Source organism: Danio aesculapii, chromosome 5 (genome assembly GCF_903798145.1).
Source record: "Danio aesculapii chromosome 5, fDanAes4.1, whole genome shotgun sequence".
NCBI lineage: Eukaryota > Metazoa > Chordata > Actinopteri > Cypriniformes > Danionidae > Danio > Danio aesculapii.
The window spans coordinates 42,313,085-42,334,681 of NC_079439.1; the positions used below are offsets into that span (position 1 = coordinate 42,313,085).

The 21,597-nt window shown below is 39.4% G+C and overlaps 2 protein-coding genes across 2 annotated transcripts; both read left to right on the top strand.

Annotated features, from left to right (window-relative positions):
• On the top strand, positions 1–13,564 carry LOC130229430 (IgGFc-binding protein-like). Its single transcript, XM_056458226.1, has 19 exons — positions 1–68; positions 2,695–3,888; positions 3,995–4,335; positions 4,439–5,012; positions 5,172–5,776; positions 5,892–6,462; positions 6,552–7,147; positions 7,236–7,797; positions 7,949–8,145; positions 8,260–8,398; positions 8,496–9,097; positions 9,227–9,797; positions 9,921–10,513; positions 10,602–11,163; positions 11,318–11,514; positions 11,627–11,765; positions 11,858–12,462; positions 12,592–13,162; positions 13,284–13,564. The coding sequence occupies exons 1-19, from the start codon at positions 20–22 to the stop codon at positions 13,562–13,564; spliced, it is 8,949 nt and encodes a 2,982-aa protein (XP_056314201.1). The 5' UTR covers positions 1–19.
• Positions 13,565–13,596: 32 nt separating this feature from the next.
• Positions 13,597–20,766, top strand: LOC130229431 (IgGFc-binding protein-like). The gene is made up of 13 exons (XM_056458227.1): positions 13,597–13,876; positions 13,965–14,526; positions 14,681–14,877; positions 14,990–15,128; positions 15,222–15,826; positions 15,956–16,526; positions 16,653–17,245; positions 17,325–17,886; positions 18,031–18,227; positions 18,315–18,453; positions 18,568–18,896; positions 19,804–20,362; positions 20,450–20,766. Coding segments are annotated over exons 1-13 (4,536 nt in total). The 5' UTR covers positions 13,597–13,795; the 3' UTR covers positions 20,452–20,766.
• The last annotated feature ends 831 nt before the right edge of the window (positions 20,767–21,597 follow it).

A 21,597-nucleotide genomic window follows, 5' to 3' on the forward strand; every position in this document is an offset into this window, starting at 1 on the left:
GAAAATTTCTTTTACAGTCATGGAGAGACGGTGTTTTCTTTTCTGCCTGGCAGTTTTAGCAGTGACTGGTAAGATCAATTATATTGGTGTTACATGGTTTTTAATACTTAATCAAAAGTTTTTTTTTCTCCTCATATTTTGATAATGCTATAGTCAGGGGTGTAAAATACTGGAGTAATTCTATTTTGTTACTGTACTTATTTTGGGAGATTTATGCTTTACACAAGTACAATTTAAACTGATGGTAAGGGTACTTTTACTTAAGTACATTGCTGAAGAGACAGCTTTTTTTTTCTTTTACTCCAAGATATTTTAGTTCAACATCTTTAAATGTTCTTGCCATTTTTGTGTTTAATGGGCTATATGCACAGCTAGTGTTTTTTAGCCAATGATAAACTTCCGGTGAAAGCTTTATGTGATTATTTTCAATTTCACACAGTTCTTTTTACAGCATCGACGTTGTAATGTAATTAAAATATAATCAGTTCAGTAGACTTAAGCATCCATTTGGTTGTTCAAGCGTAAAAAGAGATGAAACACCGTTTAAATGCAGGCGCCGTCGTTATGTAGTGCTGCCTGTCTTGTCTGAGACACACTTTATATCGTATCTCGATCAGGCAGTGATGATTGCTGTTATTTAAAGAAATCGCAAACGCAGAAACGCAGCGATTTTGTATGGGATGACAATTAACCGGAAGCCTTGGAGCTGGCTGACGGAAATTAAAAGTGCATGTGCAGATACCCCAATGCCTTTCATTATTATATATGTGACATTTCAGCTTATGTTTATAACACAAATTTCTAAAGTTTACATGAAATCAACTGAAAATGAACTGAGGTAGCTCATTATTTCTGTCCTTTTTGATATATAGTTGTCCATGTCTGTGATTAGTGACTCAATGCAGAACACTGAGGGCAAATCAGTAAAGATTATTAAAACCAATGAATATTTTAAGTATTTAAAAGGATTGCTTTGTTTTTATAAAAATATGTAAAACATCCAAAGTTAATATCATGTTTCTTAAAGTGAAAGTTCACCCAAAACTGAAAATTATGCCATCATTTACTCATCCTTCACTCCCTTCACAAACCTGTTTGAGTTTGTACACAATAAATAATTTTGTAATATGTTGGAAACAGGTAACCATTGACTTTAATTGTATTTGTTTTTCTTACTATGAAAGTCAGAGGTCACAGGTTTTCAGCTTACTTCAGCTTAAAAAGGAAACTTATAAATGTTTAGAACCACTCGAGGGGGAGTAAATGGTAAATTCTTTTAGTTTTGGGTGAGCCATTCGTTTCATAGGAGTGGATAAGTGCTATCATAATTACAGTTTCAATTAGCTGCCATAAATTTTAATCTAACTATTTATCTTAATAAATCAAATTAACTTCAAATCATTACATTATCACAAATAATGACATAGTCTTGCTGTTTAGGGATACTCTACTTAAAAATTTCAATTCTCTCATTGTTTACTCACCTTCATGCTGTCAAATTGTTTTTTACTTCAGATAAATACAAAGATTTTCATGAAAGTGTACAGAACCATGTTACCACAAAATGTGTCAGACACTTTTTACTTGCGATTTTCTTCACTCTGAATTTGTACTTTCATTTAAGTGTAGTTTTTATTACTTTGTAAACTTCTGGCTATATCATTACAATTGCAATGTTAAGTAGTAATTACTACTAGTAATGTTTGCTAAATGTAAACTGTTTATCTGTAATTATATATATATATATATATATATATATATATATATATATATATATATATATATATATATATATATATATATATATATATGTATATATATATATATATATATATATATATATATATATATATGTATATATGTACATACACTTGAAGTCAGAATTATTAGCCCCTCTGAATTATTAGCCCCCCTGTTCATTTTTTTCCCCAATTTCTGTTTAAAGGACAGAAGATTTTTTTCAACACATTTCTCAAAATAATAGTAATAACTATTATGCTTTCTAATAACTGATTTATTTTATCTTTGCCATGATGACAGTAAATAATATTTGACTAGATATTTATCAAGACACTTCTGTACAGCTTAAAGTGACATTTAAAGGATTAACTAGGTTAATTAGGCAGGTTACAGTAATTAGGCAAGTTATTGTATAATGAGGGTTTGATCTGTAGACTATCGAAATTCAATTCAATTCACCTTTATTTGTATAGCGCTTATACAATGTAGATTGTGTCAAAGCAGCTTCACATAAAAGGAAATAAAATATAGCTTAAAAGGGCTGATAATTTTGACCTTAAAAATGTTTTTTTTTTAAATTAAAAACTGCTTTTATTCTAGCCGAAATAAAACAAATAAGACTTTCTCTAGAAGAAAAAATATTATCAGACATACTATGAAAATTTCCTTGCTCTGTTAAACATAATTTGGGAAATATTTAAAAAAGAAAAAAAATTCAAAATAGGGGTTAATAATTATGACTTCAACTGCATATATATATATATATATATATATATATATATATATATATATATATATATATATATATATATATATATATATATATATATATATATATATATATATATATATATGTGTGTGTGTGTGCGCGTGTGTGTGTGTGTGTGTGTGTGTGTGTGTGTGTGTGTGTGTGTTTTAATTGCCAGTAACAGTAGTGTTTCTGTCTAACCTCAGCTGTCAGCGGATGTCCTATTGGGCGTGAATTCATCACAGCTTTCATGACAAATTATCAATATGGACAAGCCAGTCTGACTCTCACTATAACAGCACATTCCTCTCCAGCAACTGTGAAAGTTGAGATAAAGGCACTGAGTTACAGTCAGAAATTTGACATAGGACAAGGTGAGACCAAAAGAATTGTCCTCCCTTCAAATGCTGAGATTAACGATGAAGAAGTCTCCAGCAAAACAGTGTACATCTCTTCTACTGCTGACATCTCAGTCGTGTCATCCAACTTAAAAGATTACACAGGAGACAGCAGTGTGCTTTTCCCCGTAAGTCAGCTTGGCAAGAGTTATGTAGCTTTTACTCCAGACACGGGTCCACCTAAATATCAAAAGCTGGTAGCCATAGTCAACGGCAATTACATGAACAAAATTGAGATCACCTTCAGCACAAAAAAAACTTTGCTTGATTCCATTTTTGGACTTGGAACCTCCAAAAAAACGATCTCTTTGGCTCCCTATCAAGTTTATCAACTTCGCAGTGAAAAAACTTTGTCAGGAACAAAAATCACATCCATGTCTCCAGTGGCTGTCCTGGCAGGACACGAGTGCTCCATGATCATCGGCACCTGTGAGCATGTCTATGAGCAGCTGACACCAGTCGAGTTTCTCTCCAATGAATACCTGCTTCCTGCTATGCATCAGTCCTTAAGCAGAGACACAGCTTTCGTGGTTGCCCCAGAGGACAACACTATTGTGTCCATTTTCGATAGTCATATTTGGTTCCCCAAAAAAAGAAAGCTAAATTCTGGAGAAGTTTTACCCATTGATTTGAGCGCAAATTCTAAGATCATTCAAAGTAGCAAAAATGTCATGGTAATGTATTTCAGTAGCAATTTTCCAAATGACGAGTTTCTAACCAATGTCATACCCACTTCTGAGATGTCAAAGTCATGGACCATTCACTCTCAAGACAACTTTGATAACACGCTTGTTGTTGTTGCTGAAGCTGCATCAGCCTCCACTATTAGTGGCTCAATGAAGTGGAAAACATTCCCTGCTAACAAAAAGTTTGTATGGGCTACCAAGTCAATTGGTTCGCAGAAAGGTCCCATAACCGTATCTGGTGATTCCCTCATGGCTGCTTATGCTTTTGGTGGGAAAATAAGATATGGATATGCCACAACAGGAGTCTGTAACACAGGTAAGAAGTTTGAACAAGTTTCTTGGTTTGGGCAGTAAGTCAGAAACAACCTATGAATGGTAACTGATTGAAATATTAAACAATAAAACTTTCCTGTGTTCCTTAGCATTACCATCAACGCCGCCTCCACCAGACCCCTGTGAGACAATGAAGTGTCGTCAGCAAGAGGAGTGCAGGAAGGGTGTCTGTGTTGCCACTTCCACTGCTACTTGCCATGCAGTTGGCGATCCCCATTTCAAAACCTTTGATGGGAAACTATTTGACTTTCAGGGAACTTGCACATATGTCATGGTCAACAATACAAAGACTCAAAAAGGCCTCATACCCTTCACTATCTTGACAAAGAATAATCACCGGGGAAGCACAAGGGTGGCATATGTGAGGTCGGTTTCTGTGCTTGTGTACACTCACACAGTTGTGGTTGGCAGCCAGAAAGGAGTAGTTGAGGTAAAAATGAAAAGCACTTCTAGTTTCTTGATATATTTATAATCACTGTAAATGATAACTAAATCTCTTATTTTGGACTCTGTATTCTTGTTTCTCTGTCTAGTTTGATGGTGAAAACACTTACCTGCCTTTGAGTATAGATGGTGGGAAAATAAAAGTGAATCAGAGAGGGCTGAATGTTATTATATCGACAGATTTTGGCTTAGAGGTGAAATACGACTGGAATATGATGTTGTATATCACCGCTCCAAGCAGCTATTTCCAGACTGTAGGTGGTCTTTGTGGAAACTATAATGGTGACAGACGAGATGAATATATCGATCCTAAAGGCAACACACTCTCCAGTATCATTGACTTTGCAAAAACCTGGAAGGTTCCAGATAATGATTTGTTTTGCAATGACGACTGTAATGGACAATGCCCAAGTTGCACTTTAAGTCTTCAGGAAGAGTACAAAAAAGACTCAAACTGTGGTATCATAGGCAAAGTCGATGGGCCATTTGTTTTGTGCCACAACACTGTGGATCCTCGCATGTATGTCGATAATTGTGTATATGATGTCTGCATTAACAATGGGGTCAGAAACTTCCTCTGCAACAACATTCAAAGCTACGTTGATGCTTGTATGTCAGCTGGAATTAAGATCACTGGAAACTGGAGGACACTTGCGAATTGTCGTAAGTGCACACATCTATTTAATACATTCAATATTGTATATATTTAAATATAAGCATACATTGTATTTCGTTTACTTGAATTGTTTATGCCTTTATGCTGGATTATGAATAGACAATTTATGTGCCATGTAATAATTATTTACATTCTTCTCCTCCAAGCACTGAGCTGTCCAGTCAACATGCATTATGAATTCTGTGGCACAGCCTGTGCTGCATCTTGCGCTGATCGTAGTGCCCCAGACAAATGTACACTGTCATGTGTGGAGGGCTGTCACTGTAATACAGGTTTTGTTCGGAGTGGAGCTGAATGTGTACCTATGAATAAGTGTGGCTGCACATACAAAGGCCGATATTATCTTGCTGAGCAGACTTTTTGGAGTGATGCAAAATGCACAGAGAAATGTGTGTGCAACCCTCAAACTGGAAATGTTGAATGTGCACCTGCAAAGTGCAAGAAGTCTCAGATGTGTGACACACGAAATGGAGTGAAAGATTGTTATCCATTGTCATATGGTACCTGCCAGGCTGCAGGAGACCCACACTACCGGACGTTTGATGGCAAGGCATTTGACTTCCAAGGAACCTGCACATATTATTTGTCCAAACTACTGAACACAGCTGACCCGACACTGATACCCTTTGAAGTATTGGTCAAGAATGAGAACAGAGGAAGGAACATGGCAGTTGCTTACACTAAGACTGTGTCCTTAAAAGTCTATAACTTCACTATTGTCTTAAGTAAGGATGACCCAGGCACAGTGAAGGTCAGTACATTTAATAAGTCTAATGCACATTAATATGATTAACTGCATGGAATGTCATTATACAGTGACTAACAGTACCTGATACTTTTAATAAAAAAAAATTTATGTCCTAAAGGTCAACAATCTGTTTGTGAATTTGCCATTTGAGCAAAAGGATGGTCTCTTCTCAATATTCCGCAGTGGGTATTTTGGCGTAGTTAAAACTGACTTTGATCTGACTATGAAATTCAATTGGGACAGCCACGTAGCATTGACTCTCCCCAGCACTTACTACAGTGTCGTGGGAGGGCTTTGCGGCAACTGGAACGACAATATCAATGATGATTTTCTTACTCCTGACAAAACCCTTGGTGCAACTGCATCCATTTTTGGAACCAGCTGGAAAGTCAAGGATGATCCTGGATGTTCAGATGGATGTCAGGGAAAAGCATGTCCTAAATGTGATGTTGCAGAGAGAAATAAAGACACTTTTACAAAGCCTTGCAGCAAGATCACTGACAAACAGGGACCTTTTAAAGGCTGCCACAGTAAAGTGAATCCAAATCAGTTTTATGAGGATTGTGTGTATGATATGTGCATGTACGGTGGCCATTCATCAGCCCTCTGTAGTGCTCTTACTGCATACACAGCTGCTTGCCAACATGCACTTGGTGCAGTGGAGTCCTGGAGAACTGACAGCTTTTGCCGTTAGTATTCATTCCACTTTGTTTGTCTCTCAGATTTTGCAGAAGTTGGTGAAAACATTAATGGTGAACTTAACATTGATTATCCACAGCTGCATCTTGTATGGACAACAGTCACTATGAGGTTTGTGCAGCAGGATGTTCACAGACCTGCCACGGCCTCACAGAACCCAAGGCCTGTGTGGGGACTTCTTGCGTTGAAAGCTGTATATGTGATGAGGGCTTTGTCCTGAGCGATGGTGTCTGTGTAGCTATGGAACAGTGTGGCTGTTCATATGAGGGCCTTTACTATCAAATGGGCCAAGTGTTCTTCCCTCAAGACAAGTGTCTCCAGAGATGCACCTGCAAAGAGAATGGAAAAGTTCAGTGTGATGATGGATTCATCTGCAAAGCCAATGAAAAGTGCCAGGTCCTGAATGGAGTACAGGGTTGTTTCCCAGATGGCAAAGCAGTTTGTTCAGTGTCAGGATTTGGGTTTTATCAGTCATTTGATGGAAGGTCCTTCAGTGTTCAAGGAGACTGCGAGTACAGATTGGTTGAAACAGCTCTGGACAACGATGATGACATGAGCTCTTTTAGTGTCTTAATCAAACAACAGTCCTCTGAGATGGTCTTCACTCGAAGAGTTGAAATACAAATAGAACAGTCCACAATTACTTTGCTGCCCGGCCACATCTGGGAGGTTCAGGTAATGTTCTAGTTACTATAACACAAATAGAAGTTTTAAGACCTTGATTACGGTTAGCTGAAGAGTTTTGTTGGTGTTATATTTACAGGTTGACAAAGTTAAAACCAATCTTCCTGTCACTGTGGGTGAAGGACTTATACAAGTCTATCAGAGTGGTATTAACATTGTTGTGGAAACAGACTTTGGATTGAAACTGACATATGATACAGTCTCCGTGGCCAAAATCGTGATCCCATCCACTTTTAAAAATGCAGTTAAAGGTCTCTGTGGAAACTACAATGGAAACAGTGCAGATGATTTTCTCCTTCCAGGTGGTATTCAGGCATCTTCTGAGGTAGAGTTTGCTGAAGCCTGGGTTTCGCCATCAGATAAAATGATGTGCCAAACAGGCTGTGGAGCTAACTGTTTAAAGCCTGACAAAGACAAACAGACCACAGCAGAGACCGCTTGCAGTTTGTTAATCACAGAGAAGGGACCGTTTTCTAGCTGTTATGATAAAATTTCACCACAGAAATATTTCGATGATTGTGTCAAAGATGTGGCACAAGCAACAGACAAGACAGCTCATTGTCGCCACATACAAAACTATGTTGCCAGCTGTCAAGAGATTGGAACGTCAATCAACATTTGGAGGAACACAACCTTCTGTCGTAAGTGGTTGCATTCTTCAGGTTTATAAATAATTCTCTTCAAGTCTCTCTATATCCCTCTCAATGTTTTTTTATTCACATCGAGATTTGGAAAATAAATCATCTACTTTCAACTAAACCTAAAGCATAAAATACCTTTGTTTTCTTCCAGCACTGACATGTTTCAAAAACAGCCACTATGAACTCTGTACCGACACCTGTTCATCTACCTGTGCAAGCCTGACAAAGTCACAGAGATGCCCGTTGTGTCAGGAAGGTTGTCAGTGTGACGATGGTTTCTTGTTTGATGGAGGTGAATGTAAGGCTTTGCAGGATTGTGGATGTCATGTAGATGGAACATTTTACAAGGTGAGAAGCTATCTCATCTCTTTATTTAATGTTATTTTTTAAACAGAAATGACATTTTTAATTGTTAATTTTTTTTATTCTTTTTTTTATTCATTTCAATAATGTATTCTGCAGTCTGGTGAGGCAGTTATTCTGGGAGAGTGTGAAGAGACATGCACTTGCAAAGCTGGAGTGTTCACCTGTGTACCTTTGGAATGTAAAGAGGAGGAGATATGTGGCGTAAAAAATGGTGCTACTGGATGCTACAGCAAAAGTATTTAGATTTTTATAAAATAAACCATAAAACCAAAATATAAATTTGTATGCCAGGTATCTCAATTTTCTTTCTTTTTGTTGTTTAATCATTCAAGCAACATACTGTCCAGTCAACATGCACTATGAGGCCTGCGGCACAGCCTGTGCGCCCACTTGTGCTGATCGTAATCCAGCAGAGTGTGCACTGCCATGTGTGGAGGGCTGCCAGTGCAATGCAGGTTTTGTTCACAGTGGCGATGAGTGCATACCTGTGAAACAGTGTGGCTGCACGTACAAAGGTCGATATTATCTTCCTGATCAGACATTTTGGGGTGAAAAACAATGCACAGAGAAATGTGTGTGCAACTCCCAAACTGGAAATGTTGAATGCGCACCTGCAAAGTGTATGAATTCCCTGGTGTGTGGAGTACGGAATGGAGTGAAGGATTGTTACCCATTGTCATATGGTATCTGCCAGGGTGCAGGAGATCCACACTACCGCACATTTGATGGCAAGGCATTTGACTTCCAAGGAACCTGCACATATTATTTGTCCAAACTACTGAACACAGCTGACACGACCCTGATACCCTTTGAAGTATTGGTCAAGAATGAGAACAGAGGAAGGAACATGGCAGTTGCTTACACTAAGAGTGTATCATTAACAGTTTATGGATACACAATTGTCTTAACTAAGGAAAGCCCAGGCAAAGTGAAGGTCAGTACATTGAAAAGACTTTTATACTCTGTATTGTAAATTACTGCATGCACAAACTGAGTTAAATGTTACTGCACTCACCAACAAAAACATGGGTTTGTCCATTAATGAAGTGAATTTGTTTTAAAGGTCAACGATCTGTTTGTTAAATTGCCATTTGAACTGGAAGATGGTCGACTCTCAATATTCTACAGTGGGTATTTTGGCATGATAAAAACTGACTTTGGTCTGACCTTGAAATTCAATTGGGACAGCCATGTAGCATTGACTCTCCCCAGCACTTACTACGGTGTCGTGGGAGGGCTTTGCGGCAACTGGAACGACAATATCAATGATGATTTACTTACTCCTAACAACACTCTTGCTGCAACTGCATCCATTTTTGGAACCAGCTGGAAAGTCAAGGACGATCCTGGATGTTCAGATGGATGTCAGGGAAAAGCATGTCCTAAATGTGATGTTGCAGAGAGAAATAAAGACACTTTTACAAAGCCTTGCAGCAAGATCACTGACAAACAGGGACCTTTTAAAGGCTGCCACAGTAAAGTGAATCCAAATCAGTTTTATGAGGATTGTGTGTATGATATGTGCATGTACGGTGGCCATTCATCAGCCCTCTGTAGTGCTCTTACTGCATACACAGCTGCTTGCCAACATGCACTGGGTGCAGTGGAGTCCTGGAGGACTGACAGCTTTTGCCGTTAGTATATATATCTTTTTTTTTTTTGCTCAATTCATATATCTCAAATTACTTGTTGAGTTTAATTTGATGTTTTTTTTTTACTATTCATTAACATTATTCCTTAATATGGTCTGTCCACAGCTACAACCTGTAAGTCACACAGCCACTATGAGGTTTGTGCAGCAGGATGTCCACAGACCTGCAGTGGCCTTACAGAGCCCAAGAGCTGTAAGGGCACTCCCTGCGCTGAAGGCTGCACATGTGACAAGGGCTTTGTCCTTAGCGATGGTGAGTGTGTGGCTGCACAGCAATGTGGCTGTACTTACAAGGCCCAGTACTACCAGTTGGGTCAAGTGTTCTTCCCTCAAGACAAGTGTCTCCAGAGATGCACCTGCAAAGAGAATGGAAAAGTTCAGTGTGATGATGGATTCACCTGCAAACCCAATGAAAAGTGCCAGGTCCTGAATGGAGTACAGGGTTGTTTCCCAGATGGCAAAGCAGTTTGTTCAGTGTCAGGATTTGGGCTTTATCAGTCATTTGATGGAAGGTCCTTCAGTGTTCAAGGAGACTGCGAGTATAGGTTGGTTGAAGCAGTTCAGGTTCAGGATGTAAAGAGCTCCTTCAGTGTCTTAATCAAACAACAGTCCTCTGAGATGGTCTTCACTCGAAGAGTTGAAATACAGTTACAGCAATCCACAATTACTTTGCTGCCCGGCCACATCTGGGAGGTTCAGGTAATGTTCTAGTTACTATAACACAAATAGAAGTTTTAAGACCTTGATTACGGTTAGCTGAAGAGTTTTGTTGGTGTTATATTTACAGGTTGACAAAGTTAAAACCAATCTTCCTGTCACTGTGGGTGAAGGACTTATACAAGTCTATCAGAGTGGTATTAACATTGTTGTGGAAACAGACTTTGGATTGAAACTGACATATGATACAGTCTCCGTGGCCAAAATCGTGATCCCATCCACTTTTAAAAATGCAGTTAAAGGTCTCTGTGGAAACTACAATGGAAACAGTGCAGATGATTTTCTCCTTCCAGGTGGTATTCAGGCATCTTCTGAGGTAGAGTTTGCTGAAGCCTGGGTTTCGCCATCAGATAAAATGATGTGCCAAACAGGCTGTGGAGCTAACTGTTTAAAGCCTGACAAAGACAAACAGACCACAGCAGAGACCGCTTGCAGTTTGTTAATCACAGAGAAGGGACCGTTTTCTAGTTGTTATGATAAAATTTCACCACAGAAATATTTCGATGATTGTGTCAAAGATGTGGCACAAGCAACAGACAAGACAGCTCATTGTCGCCACATACAAAACTATGTTGCCAGCTGTCAAGAGATTGGAACGTCAATCAACATTTGGAGGAACACAACCTTCTGTCGTAAGTTGTCGTATACTTCACGTCTATAAATAATTCTCCTCAAGCCTCTCTATATGCCCCTACTTAAGTGTGCTGAAGGAGTTTTGGAAAAGTAAATAATCTGATTTAAATTGAACCAAAATCATTTTGTTAAAATACCTTTGTTTTCTTCCAGCACTGACATGTTTCAAAAACAGCCACTATGAACTCTGTACCGACACCTGTTCATCTACCTGTGCAAGCCTGACAAAGTCACAGAGATGCTCCATGTGTCAGGAAGGTTGTCAGTGTGACGATGGTTTCTTGTTTGATGGAGGTGAATGTAAGGCTTTGCAGGATTGTGGATGTCATGTAGATGGAACATATTACAAGGTGAGAAGCTATCTCATCTCTTTATTTAATGTTATTTTTTAACTCAAGAAAGCAGTGACATATTTTATCCCTCAGTTTTAATGTTTTTCATTTTCGTTAACCTATTCTGCAGTCTGGTGAAGCAGTTGTTCTGGGAGAGTGTGAAGAGACATGCACCTGCACAGCTGGAGTGTTTACCTGTGTACCTATGGAATGCAAAAAAGAGGAGATTTGTGACAAAAAAGATGGTGCCGTTGGATGCTACAGCAAAAGTATTTAGATTTAGAACTTTATCAAAAAAGCTAAATATATGTTTGTATGCAAGTTGTGTCATTTTGTTACTTTTTGTTGTAAATCCTTCAAGAAACATACTGTCCAGTCAACATGCACTATGAGGCCTGCGGCACAGCCTGTGCTGCCACTTGTGCTAATCGAGATGGTCCAGAAAAGTGTGCACTGCCATGTGTGGAGGGCTGCCAGTGCAATGCAGGTTTTGTTCGCAGTGGCGATGAGTGCATACCTGTGAAACAGTGTGGCTGTGCTTACAAAGGCCAATATTATCTTCCTGGTCAAACTTTTTGGGGTGAAAAACAATGCACAGAGAAATGTGTGTGCAACCCTCAAACAGGAAATGTTGAATGCGCACCTGCAAAGTGTATGAATTCCCTGGTGTGTGGAGTTCGAAATGGAGTGAAGGATTGTTACCCATTGTCATATGGTATCTGCCAGGGTGCAGGAGATCCACACTACCGCACATTTGATGGCAAGGCATTTGACTTCCAAGGAACCTGCACATATTATTTGTCCAAACTACTGAACACAGCTGACACGACCCTGATACCCTTTGAAGTATTGGTCAAGAATGAGAACAGAGGAAGGAACATGGCAGTTGCTTACACTAAGAGTGTATCATTAACAGTTTATGGATACACAATTGTCTTAACTAAGGAAAGCCCAGGCAAAGTGAAGGTCAGTACATTGAAAAGACTTTTATACTCTGTATTGTAAATTACTGCATGCACAAACTGAGTTAAATGTTACTGCACTCACCAACAAAAACATGGGTTTGTCCATTAATGAAGTGAATTTGTTTTAAAGGTCAACGATCTGTTTGTTAAATTGCCATTTGAACTGGAAGATGGTCGACTCTCAATATTCTACAGTGGGTATTTTGGCATGATAAAAACTGACTTTGGTCTGACCTTGAAATTCAATTGGGACAGCCACGTAGCATTGACTCTCCCCAGCACTTACTACGGTGTCGTGGGAGGGCTTTGCGGCAACTGGAACGACAATATCAATGATGATTTACTTACTCCAAACAACACTCTTGCTGCAACTGCATCCATTTTTGGCACCAGCTGGAAAGTCAAGGACGATCCTGGATGTTCAGATGGATGTCAGGGAAAAGCATGTCCTAAATGTGATGTTGCAGAGAGAAATAAAGACACTTTTACAAAGCCTTGCAGCAAGATCACTGACAAACAGGGACCTTTTAAAGGCTGCCACAGTAAAGTGAATCCAAATCAGTTTTATGAGGATTGTGTGTATGATATGTGCATGTACGGTGGCCATTCATCAGCCCTCTGTAGTGCTCTTACTGCATACACAGCTGCTTGCCAACATGCACTGGGTGCAGTGGAGTCCTGGAGGACTGACAGCTTTTGCCGTTAGTATATATATCTTTTTTTTTGCTCAATTCATATATCTTAAATTACTTGTTGAGTTTACTTTGATGGTTTTTTTTTTACTATTCATTAACATTATTCCTTAATATGGTCTGTCCACAGCTACAACCTGTAAGTCACACAGCCACTATGAGGTTTGTGCAGCAGGATGTCCACAGACCTGCAGTGGCCTTACAGAGCCCAAGAGCTGTAAGGGCACTCCCTGCGCTGAAGGCTGCACATGTGACAAGGGCTTTGTCCTTAGCGATGGTGAGTGTGTGGCTGCACAGCAATGTGGCTGTACTTACAAGGGCCCAGTACTACCAGTTGGGTCAAGTGTTCTTCCCTCAAGACAAGTGTCTCCAGAGATGCACCTGCAAAGAGAATGGAAAAGTTCAGTGTGATGATGGATTCACCTGCAAACCCAATGAAAATGCCAGGTCCTGAATGGAGTACAGGGTTGTTTCCCAGATGGCAACGCAGTTTGTTCAGTGTCAGGATTTGGGCTTTATCAGTCATTTGATGGAAGGTCCTTCAGTGTTCAAGGAGACTGCGAGTATAGGTTGGTTGAAGCAGTTCAGGTTCAGGATGTAAAGAGCTCCTTCAGTGTCTTAATCAAACAACAGTCCTCTGAGATGGTCTTCACTCGAAGAGTTGAAATACAGTTACAGCAATCCACAATTACTTTGCTGCCCGGCCACATCTGGGAGGTTCAGGTAATGTTCTAGTTACTATAACACAAATAGAAGTTTTAAGACCTTGATTACGGTTAGCTGAAGAGTTTTGTTGGTGTTATATTTACAGGTTGACAAAGTTAAAACCAATCTTCCTGTCACTGTGGGTGAAGGACTTATACAAATCTATCAGAGTGGTATTAACATTGTTGTGGAAACAGACTTTGGATTGAAACTGACATATGATACAGTCTCCGTGGCCAAAATCGTGATCCCATCCACTTTTAAAAATGCAGTTAAAGGTCTCTGTGGAAACTACAATGGAAACAGTGCAGATGATTTTCTCCTTCCAGGTGGTATTCAGGCATCTTCTGAGGTAGAGTTTGCTGAAGCCTGGGTTTCGCCATCAGATAAAATGATGTGCCAAACAGGCTGTGGAGCTAACTGTTTAAAGCCTGACAAAGACAAACAGACCACAGCAGAGACCGCTTGCAGTTTGTTAATCACAGAGAAGGGACCGTTTTCTAGCTGTTATGATAAAATTTCACCACAGAAATATTTCGATGATTGTGTCAAAGATGTGGCACAAGCAACAGACAAGACAGCTCATTGTCGCCACATACAAAACTATGTTGCCAGCTGTCAAGAGATTGGAACGTCAATCAACATTTGGAGGAACACAACCTTTTGTCGTAAGTTGTCGTATACTTCACGTCTATAAATAATTCTCCTCAAGCCTCTCTATATGCCCCTACTTAAGTGTTCTGAAGGAGTTTTGGAAAAGTAAATAATCTGATTTAAATTGAACCCAAATCATTTTGTTAAAATACCTTTGTTTTCTTCCAGCACTGACATGTTTCAAAAACAGCCACTATGAACTCTGTACCGACACCTGTTCATCTACCTGTGCAAGCCTGACAAAGTCACAGAGATGCCCGTTGTGTCAGGAAGGTTGTCAGTGTGACGATGGTTTCTTGTTTGATGGAGGTGAATGTAAGGCTTTGCAGGATTGTGGGTGTCATGTAGATGGAATATATTACAAGGTGAGAAGTTATCTCATCTCTTTATTTAATGTTATTGTTTAACTCAAGAAAGCAGTGACATATTTTATCCCTCAGTTTTAATGTTTTTCATTTTCGTTAATCTATTCTGCAGTCTGGTGAAGCAGTTGTTCTGGGAGAGTGTGAAGTGACATGCACCTGCACAGCTGGAGTGTTTACCTGTGTACCTATGGAATGCAAAAAAGAGGAGATTTGTGACAAAAAAGATGGTGCCGTTGGATGCTACAGCAAAAGTATTTAGATTTAGAACTTTATCAAAAAAAGCTAAATATATGTTTGTATGCAAGTTGTGTCATTTTGTTACTTTTTGTTGTAAATCCTTCAAGAAACATACTGTCCAGTCAACATGCACTATGAGGCCTGCGGCACAGCCTGTGCTGCCACTTGTGCTAATCGAGATGGTCCAGAAAAGTGTGCACTGCCATGTGTGGAGGGCTGCCAGTGCAATGCAGGTTTTGTTCGCAGTGGCGATGAGTGCATACCTGTGAAACAGTGTGGCTGTGCTTACAAAGGCCAATATTATCTTCCTGGTCAAACTTTTTGGGGTGAAAAACAATGCACAGAGAAATGTGTGTGCAACCCTCAAACAGGAAATGTTGAATGCGCACCTGCAAAGTGTATGAATTCCCTGGTGTGTGGAGTACGAAATGGAGTGAAGGATTGTTACCCATTGTCATATAGTATCTGCCAGGGTGCAGGAGATCCACACTACCGCACATTTGATGGCAAGGCATTTGACTTCCAAGGAACCTGCACATATTATTTGTCCAAACTACTGAACACAGCTGACACGACCCTGATACCCTTTGAAGTTTTGGTCAAGAATGAGAACAGAGGAAGGAACATGGCAGTTGCTTACACTAAGAGTGTATCATTAACAGTTTATGGATACACAATTGTCTTAACTAAGGAAAGCCCAGGCAAAGTGAAGGTCAGTACATTGAAAAGACTTTTATACTCTGTATTGTAAATTACTGCATGCACAAACTGAGTTAAATGTTACTGCACTCACCAACAAAAACATGGGTTTGTCCATTAATGAAGTGAATTTGTTTTAAAGGTCAACGATCTGTTTGTTAAATTGCCATTTGAACTGGAAGATGGTCGACTCTCAATATTCTACAGTGGGTATTTTGGCATGATAAAAACTGACTTTGGTCTGACGTTGAAATTCAATTGGGACAGCCATGTAGCATTGACTCTCCCCAGCACTTACTACAGTGTCGTGGGAGGGCTTTGCGGCAACTGGAACGACAATATCAATGATGATTTTCTTACTCCAAACAACACTCTTGCTGCAACTGCATCCATTTTTGGAACCAGCTGGAAAGTCAAGGATGATCCTGGATGTTCAGATGGATGTCAGGGAAAAGCATGTCCTAAATGTGATGTTGCAGAGAGAAATAAAGACACTTTTACAAAGCCTTGCAGCAAGATCACTGACAAACAGGGACCTTTTAAAGGCTGCCACAGTAAAGTGAATCCAAATCAGTTTTATGAGGATTGTGTGTATGATATGTGCATGTACGGTGGCCATTCATCAGCCCTCTGTAGTGCTCTTACTGCATACACAGCTGCTTGCCAACATGCACTGGGTGCAGTGGAGTCCTGGAGGACAGACAGCTTTTGCCGTTAGTATATATATCTTTTTTTTTTTTTGCTCAATTCATATATCTTAAATTACTTGTTGAGTTTACTTTGATGGGTTTTTTTTTTACTATTCATTAACATTATTCCTTAATATGGTCTGTCCACAGCTACAACCTGTAAGTCACACAGCCACTATGAGGTTTGTGCAGCAGGATGTCCACAGACCTGCAGTGGCCTTACAGAGCCCAAGAGCTGTAAGGGCACTCCCTGCGCTGAAGGCTGCACATGTGACAAGGGCTTTGTCCTTAGCGATGGTGAGTGTGTGGCTGCACAGCAATGTGGCTGTACTTACAAGGCCCAGTACTACCAGTTGGGTCAAGTGTTCTTCCCTCAAGACAAGTGTCTCCAGAGATGCACCTGCAAAGAGAATGGAAAAGTTCAGTGTGATGATGGATTCACCTGCAAACCCAATGAAAAGTGCCAGGTCCTGAATGGAGTACAGGGTTGTTTCCCAGATGGCAAAGCAGTTTGTTCAGTGTCAGGATTTGGGCTTTATCAGTCATTTGATGGAAGGTCCTTCAGTGTTCAAGGAGACTGCGAGTATAGGTTGGTTGAAGCAGTTCAGGTTCAGGATGTAAAGAGCTCCTTCAGTGTCTTAATCAAACAACAGTCCTCTGAGATGGTCTTCACTCGAAGAGTTGAAATACAGTTACAGCAATCCACAATTACTTTGCTGCCCGGCCACATCTGGGAGGTTCAGGTAATGTTCTAGTTACTGATCATAGTTTTAAGAGATCAAGACCCTCTGAATACAAAGTGTTTTGTTAACTTTTTTACAGGTTGACAAAGTTAAAACCAATCTTCCTGTCACTGTGGGTGAAGGACTTATACAAGTCTATCAGAGTGGTATTAACATTGTTGTGGAAACAGACTTTGGATTGAAACTGACATATGATACAGTCTCCGTGGCCAAAATTGAGATCCCATCTTCTTTTAAAAATGCAGTCAAAGGTCTCTGTGGAAACTACAATGGAAACAGTGCAGATGATTTTCTCCTACCTGATGGTATTCAGACATCTTCTGTAGAATACTTTGCTGAAGCCTGGGTTTCGCCATCAGATAAAATGATGTGCCAAACAGGCTGTGGAGCTAACTGTTTAAAGCCTGACAAAGACAAACAGACCACAGCAGAGACCGCTTGTAGTTTGTTAATCACAGAGAAGGGACCGTTTTCTAGCTGTTATGATAAAATTTCACCACAGAAATATTTCGATGATTGTGTCAAAGATGTGGCACAAGCAACAGACAAGACAGCTCATTGTCGCCACATACAAAACTATGTTGCCAGCTGTCAAGAGATTGGAACGTCAATCAACATTTGGAGGAACACAACCTTCTGTCGTAAGTGGTTGCATGTTAACAATTTACACCCTTTTTCCCTTGGCATTCAGTTGAAGAGGATACAGTTAAAAATGGAATTTTATCTTCAAAACTTTACTGTATAGCCAATAGCCAGTCAATAAAAACAACCTTGTATTCTTTCAGCAATCACGTGTTTGGCAAACAGTCACTATGAGCTTTGTACCGACACCTGTTCTTCAACTTGTGCTAGCCTGACAAACTCACAGAAATGTCCACCATGTCAGGAGGGATGTCAATGTGAAGATGGCTTCTTGTTTGATGGAGGTGAATGCAAGGTTTTCCAGGACTGTGGTTGTCAAGTAGATGGAAGGTTTTACAAAGTAAGAACTATTCTCTCTCTTGCAACATAAACAATCCCACAAGCCACCAAGAGATGTTTCAATTTCTTGTCTCTCTTTGTTATGCAGTCTGGTGAGACAGTCATTCGGGGAGAGTGTGAGGAGACATGCCTCTGCAAAGCTGGAGTATTCACCTGTGAGCCCTTGAAATGTGATGCTGATCAGATCTGTGACAATATAGAAGGCATCACCGGATGCTACAAGAAAGGTAAGTATATCTTTAATGAACATTTTAAATCATTTTACAATGAACATTGTAAGTCATTTACCATTTTCTAAATCAGACCTCAGTAGGTTTCAATGATGTTCACCTCTCTTCCAGATCCTTGCAGTAAACAACAGTGCCGTGAACAAGAGTACTGCACTGTGAAGGATAACAAGGCACTCTGCATCGCAAAGTCAAAAGCCTCTTGCATTGCCAAGGGAGATCCTCATTACAAAACCTTTGATGGAAATCACTTCTCCTTTCAGGGAACTTGCACCTATACATTAGTTAAAACTTCTGGAAATGACCAAACACTTACACCATTCAGCATCATCAACAAAAATGAGTTTACCAAAGGCACCCGCGGTTCTTTTGTCAAGTCAGCCACCATTACAGTCAGAGGACATGACATCACTTTCATCCAAGGCAACCGCAATCATGTGACAGTAAGTACTAAACAGACAAATCCAACATGTGACCATCTATCAAGTCAATATTAAAACATGTCAGTGTTCCACTGAACTAATGTTGTACACCAGAGATAACAAGCCCTGCCCTGCAGGGCAAACTGAAGTTCCAGCTCTACTCCAACAACAATGTAAAAGGCAATCTGATGGCAAATAAAAACAAACAGCAAATAAATTACTTGGAATTATTACAAGAGATATAATGGAAGTGCATTTTCCTCTATTAAAGCATGGGGGCTTAGAGGAACAAAACCGATCAATTAAACATTTTTTGATTAGACCCAATACTGATTTTTGAGATTAGTTTGGAACATCCCTAGTTGTTTCGGGTATGCTCCCATTGGGTTATATTGTTGGATCTCCTGCTGTTATATAACATTGCAAAAGACTATCTTAAATATTATAGAACATTTTACAAGTAGAACAGATCTTGTTGGTTCTCAATTGTCATTCCTTGTATTGGTGTTTGGCAAACCTGCCACCTGCTACTTGACAGAACCAGCATGACATTGGATGAAAAACAATAGATCTAGCTAAGAGAGCTGATATTGATCATTTGTAAAGTGTTTTATCAACCCTGAATTCATATTCTTGAAGTTGGATCAAAACATTCCTAGTTGCTTCGGCAAGGTCCACATGAGGTTATATTGCTGCACTTCAACTCTTATACAGGCAAGGTTGCATAAATGGGTGGGGAATTCTTTCCCAGAACAAAAACATAGCATCAATCAAAACTGTATGCTAGTCAGTTAGCTTTTACCAATGTGGTCCTGTAATAGAGCTTAAATCTTCATGACGGTAGCCCTCGAGGTGTAGTGCTTGCTACCCTGTTGCACATTCTGGAAATCCTCTTTTGATATATCTGCTCTCTTTTTATCCTATTCAGGTTGATGGCACAGTTTCACACCTTCCAGTGAACTTGAATACTGAAGGGATGAGCATAATTCTGTCAGGCAATGTAGGAGTTCTTCAAACAGATTTTGGCTTGGAGGTCATGTTTAATTGGGCAGATACCATTATGGTGACATTGTCCAGTAGCTACTATAATAATGTAGTTGGAATGTGTGGAACCTACAGTAACAAACTGGACGATGATTATATCGCAGCCAATGGTAACAGAATTACTGACATCACAGAATGGGCGACGTCTTGGAGTGTCCCTGAAACCAACAGCAACTGCTGGCACTTCCCCCCTTGCTCAGATGAAAAGAAGCTGCTCTATAGTGGACAAAGCTACTGTGGTTTGATAGAGAATGTAACAGGCCCATTTGCCCAGTGCCATGACATTATATCAAAGAGGCGATTCGCTGCTGACTGCCTTTTCCAAATGTGTCTCAATGAAGGCAGTCAGAATGCTTTATGTAATGCCTTCAATAATTATGTGTCGACCTGTGCGCTGGTAAATGCTGATGTGTCTCCAGAGTGGAAAAAGCTTGCTAATTGCTGTAAGTAATGGCTATGACACAAGTCTTTGATTAATAGATATTACATTTATCCTAACTTTCTTTGTTTTTTTTTTTTGTTCCCAACAGGATGAATCTTTTTTTCTTCACCTGGCTGCTTACATTGCAAAAATCAGTGAAAATGATTATGAGTTAATAAATAAAATTTGGTTGTGAATTCAAAATGAATGTATTCACTCACGATATGTCTTGATTTTGTCATTACATATGCGATGTGATGTTTAAAATGCATTTAAGTCTTGTTTTTTTCTTAAAGAAATACGTGAATGCCAGCTTGTCCTGTCCAGAAATCAGTCAATAATTAATCTTGGGTAAAATCGATTTGTTTCAAAAGTAGATGTATTCTTTCAAATGCCTTATTACATATTAAATTCTTGCATCATTTAGCAGTGTCATTTCTTGTTTGAGTGACTATTTTAATTAGAAGCTGTCCATCAATCACAGTAACTATATATATATATATATATATATATATATATATATATATATATATATATATATATATATATATATATATATATATATATATATATATATATATATATGAATTATGTAGTGGGTATGGAAAGTATTCAGGCTCGCTTAAATTCTTCACTCTTTGTTAAATTACAGCCATTTGCCCTTTGAAGGATTCTGGTCATCCCAAATATCTTCCATTTAAGGATTATGGAGGCCAATGTGCTCTTAGGAACCTTAAGTGCAGTAGAATTTTTTGCAACCTTGGCTAGATCTGTGCCTTGCTACAATTTTGTCTCTAACCTCTTCAGGCAGTTCCTTTGACCTCATGATTCTCATTTGCTCTGTCATGCATTGTGAGATGTAAGGTCTTATATAGACAGCTGTGGCTTTCCTAATCAAGTCTAGTCAATATAATCAAACACAGCTGGACTCCAATGAAGGTGTAGAAGCATCTTAAAGGTGCGGTCACACTGCACTTTTCTCCGAACAGACTTCCATTCATACGTACGCGAATGCGTCAGATCGGAAACGCAAGTTCGTGCGTCAAGTTTCGCAGTTCGCTTTATTGGAAAGTTTAAGCTTGGTGAACTCTGACCTGTGAAATCACATCATATGAATTGCATGAGACCAATCAAAGATTGAAACATAACCTCTCTAGACAGAAATTTAAAACATGGACCAATCGCTCACTTTTTTTAATGGCTAATCATCTTGTTTAATCCCGCCTCTTTTAACATCGCCGTACTACATTTTTGTTC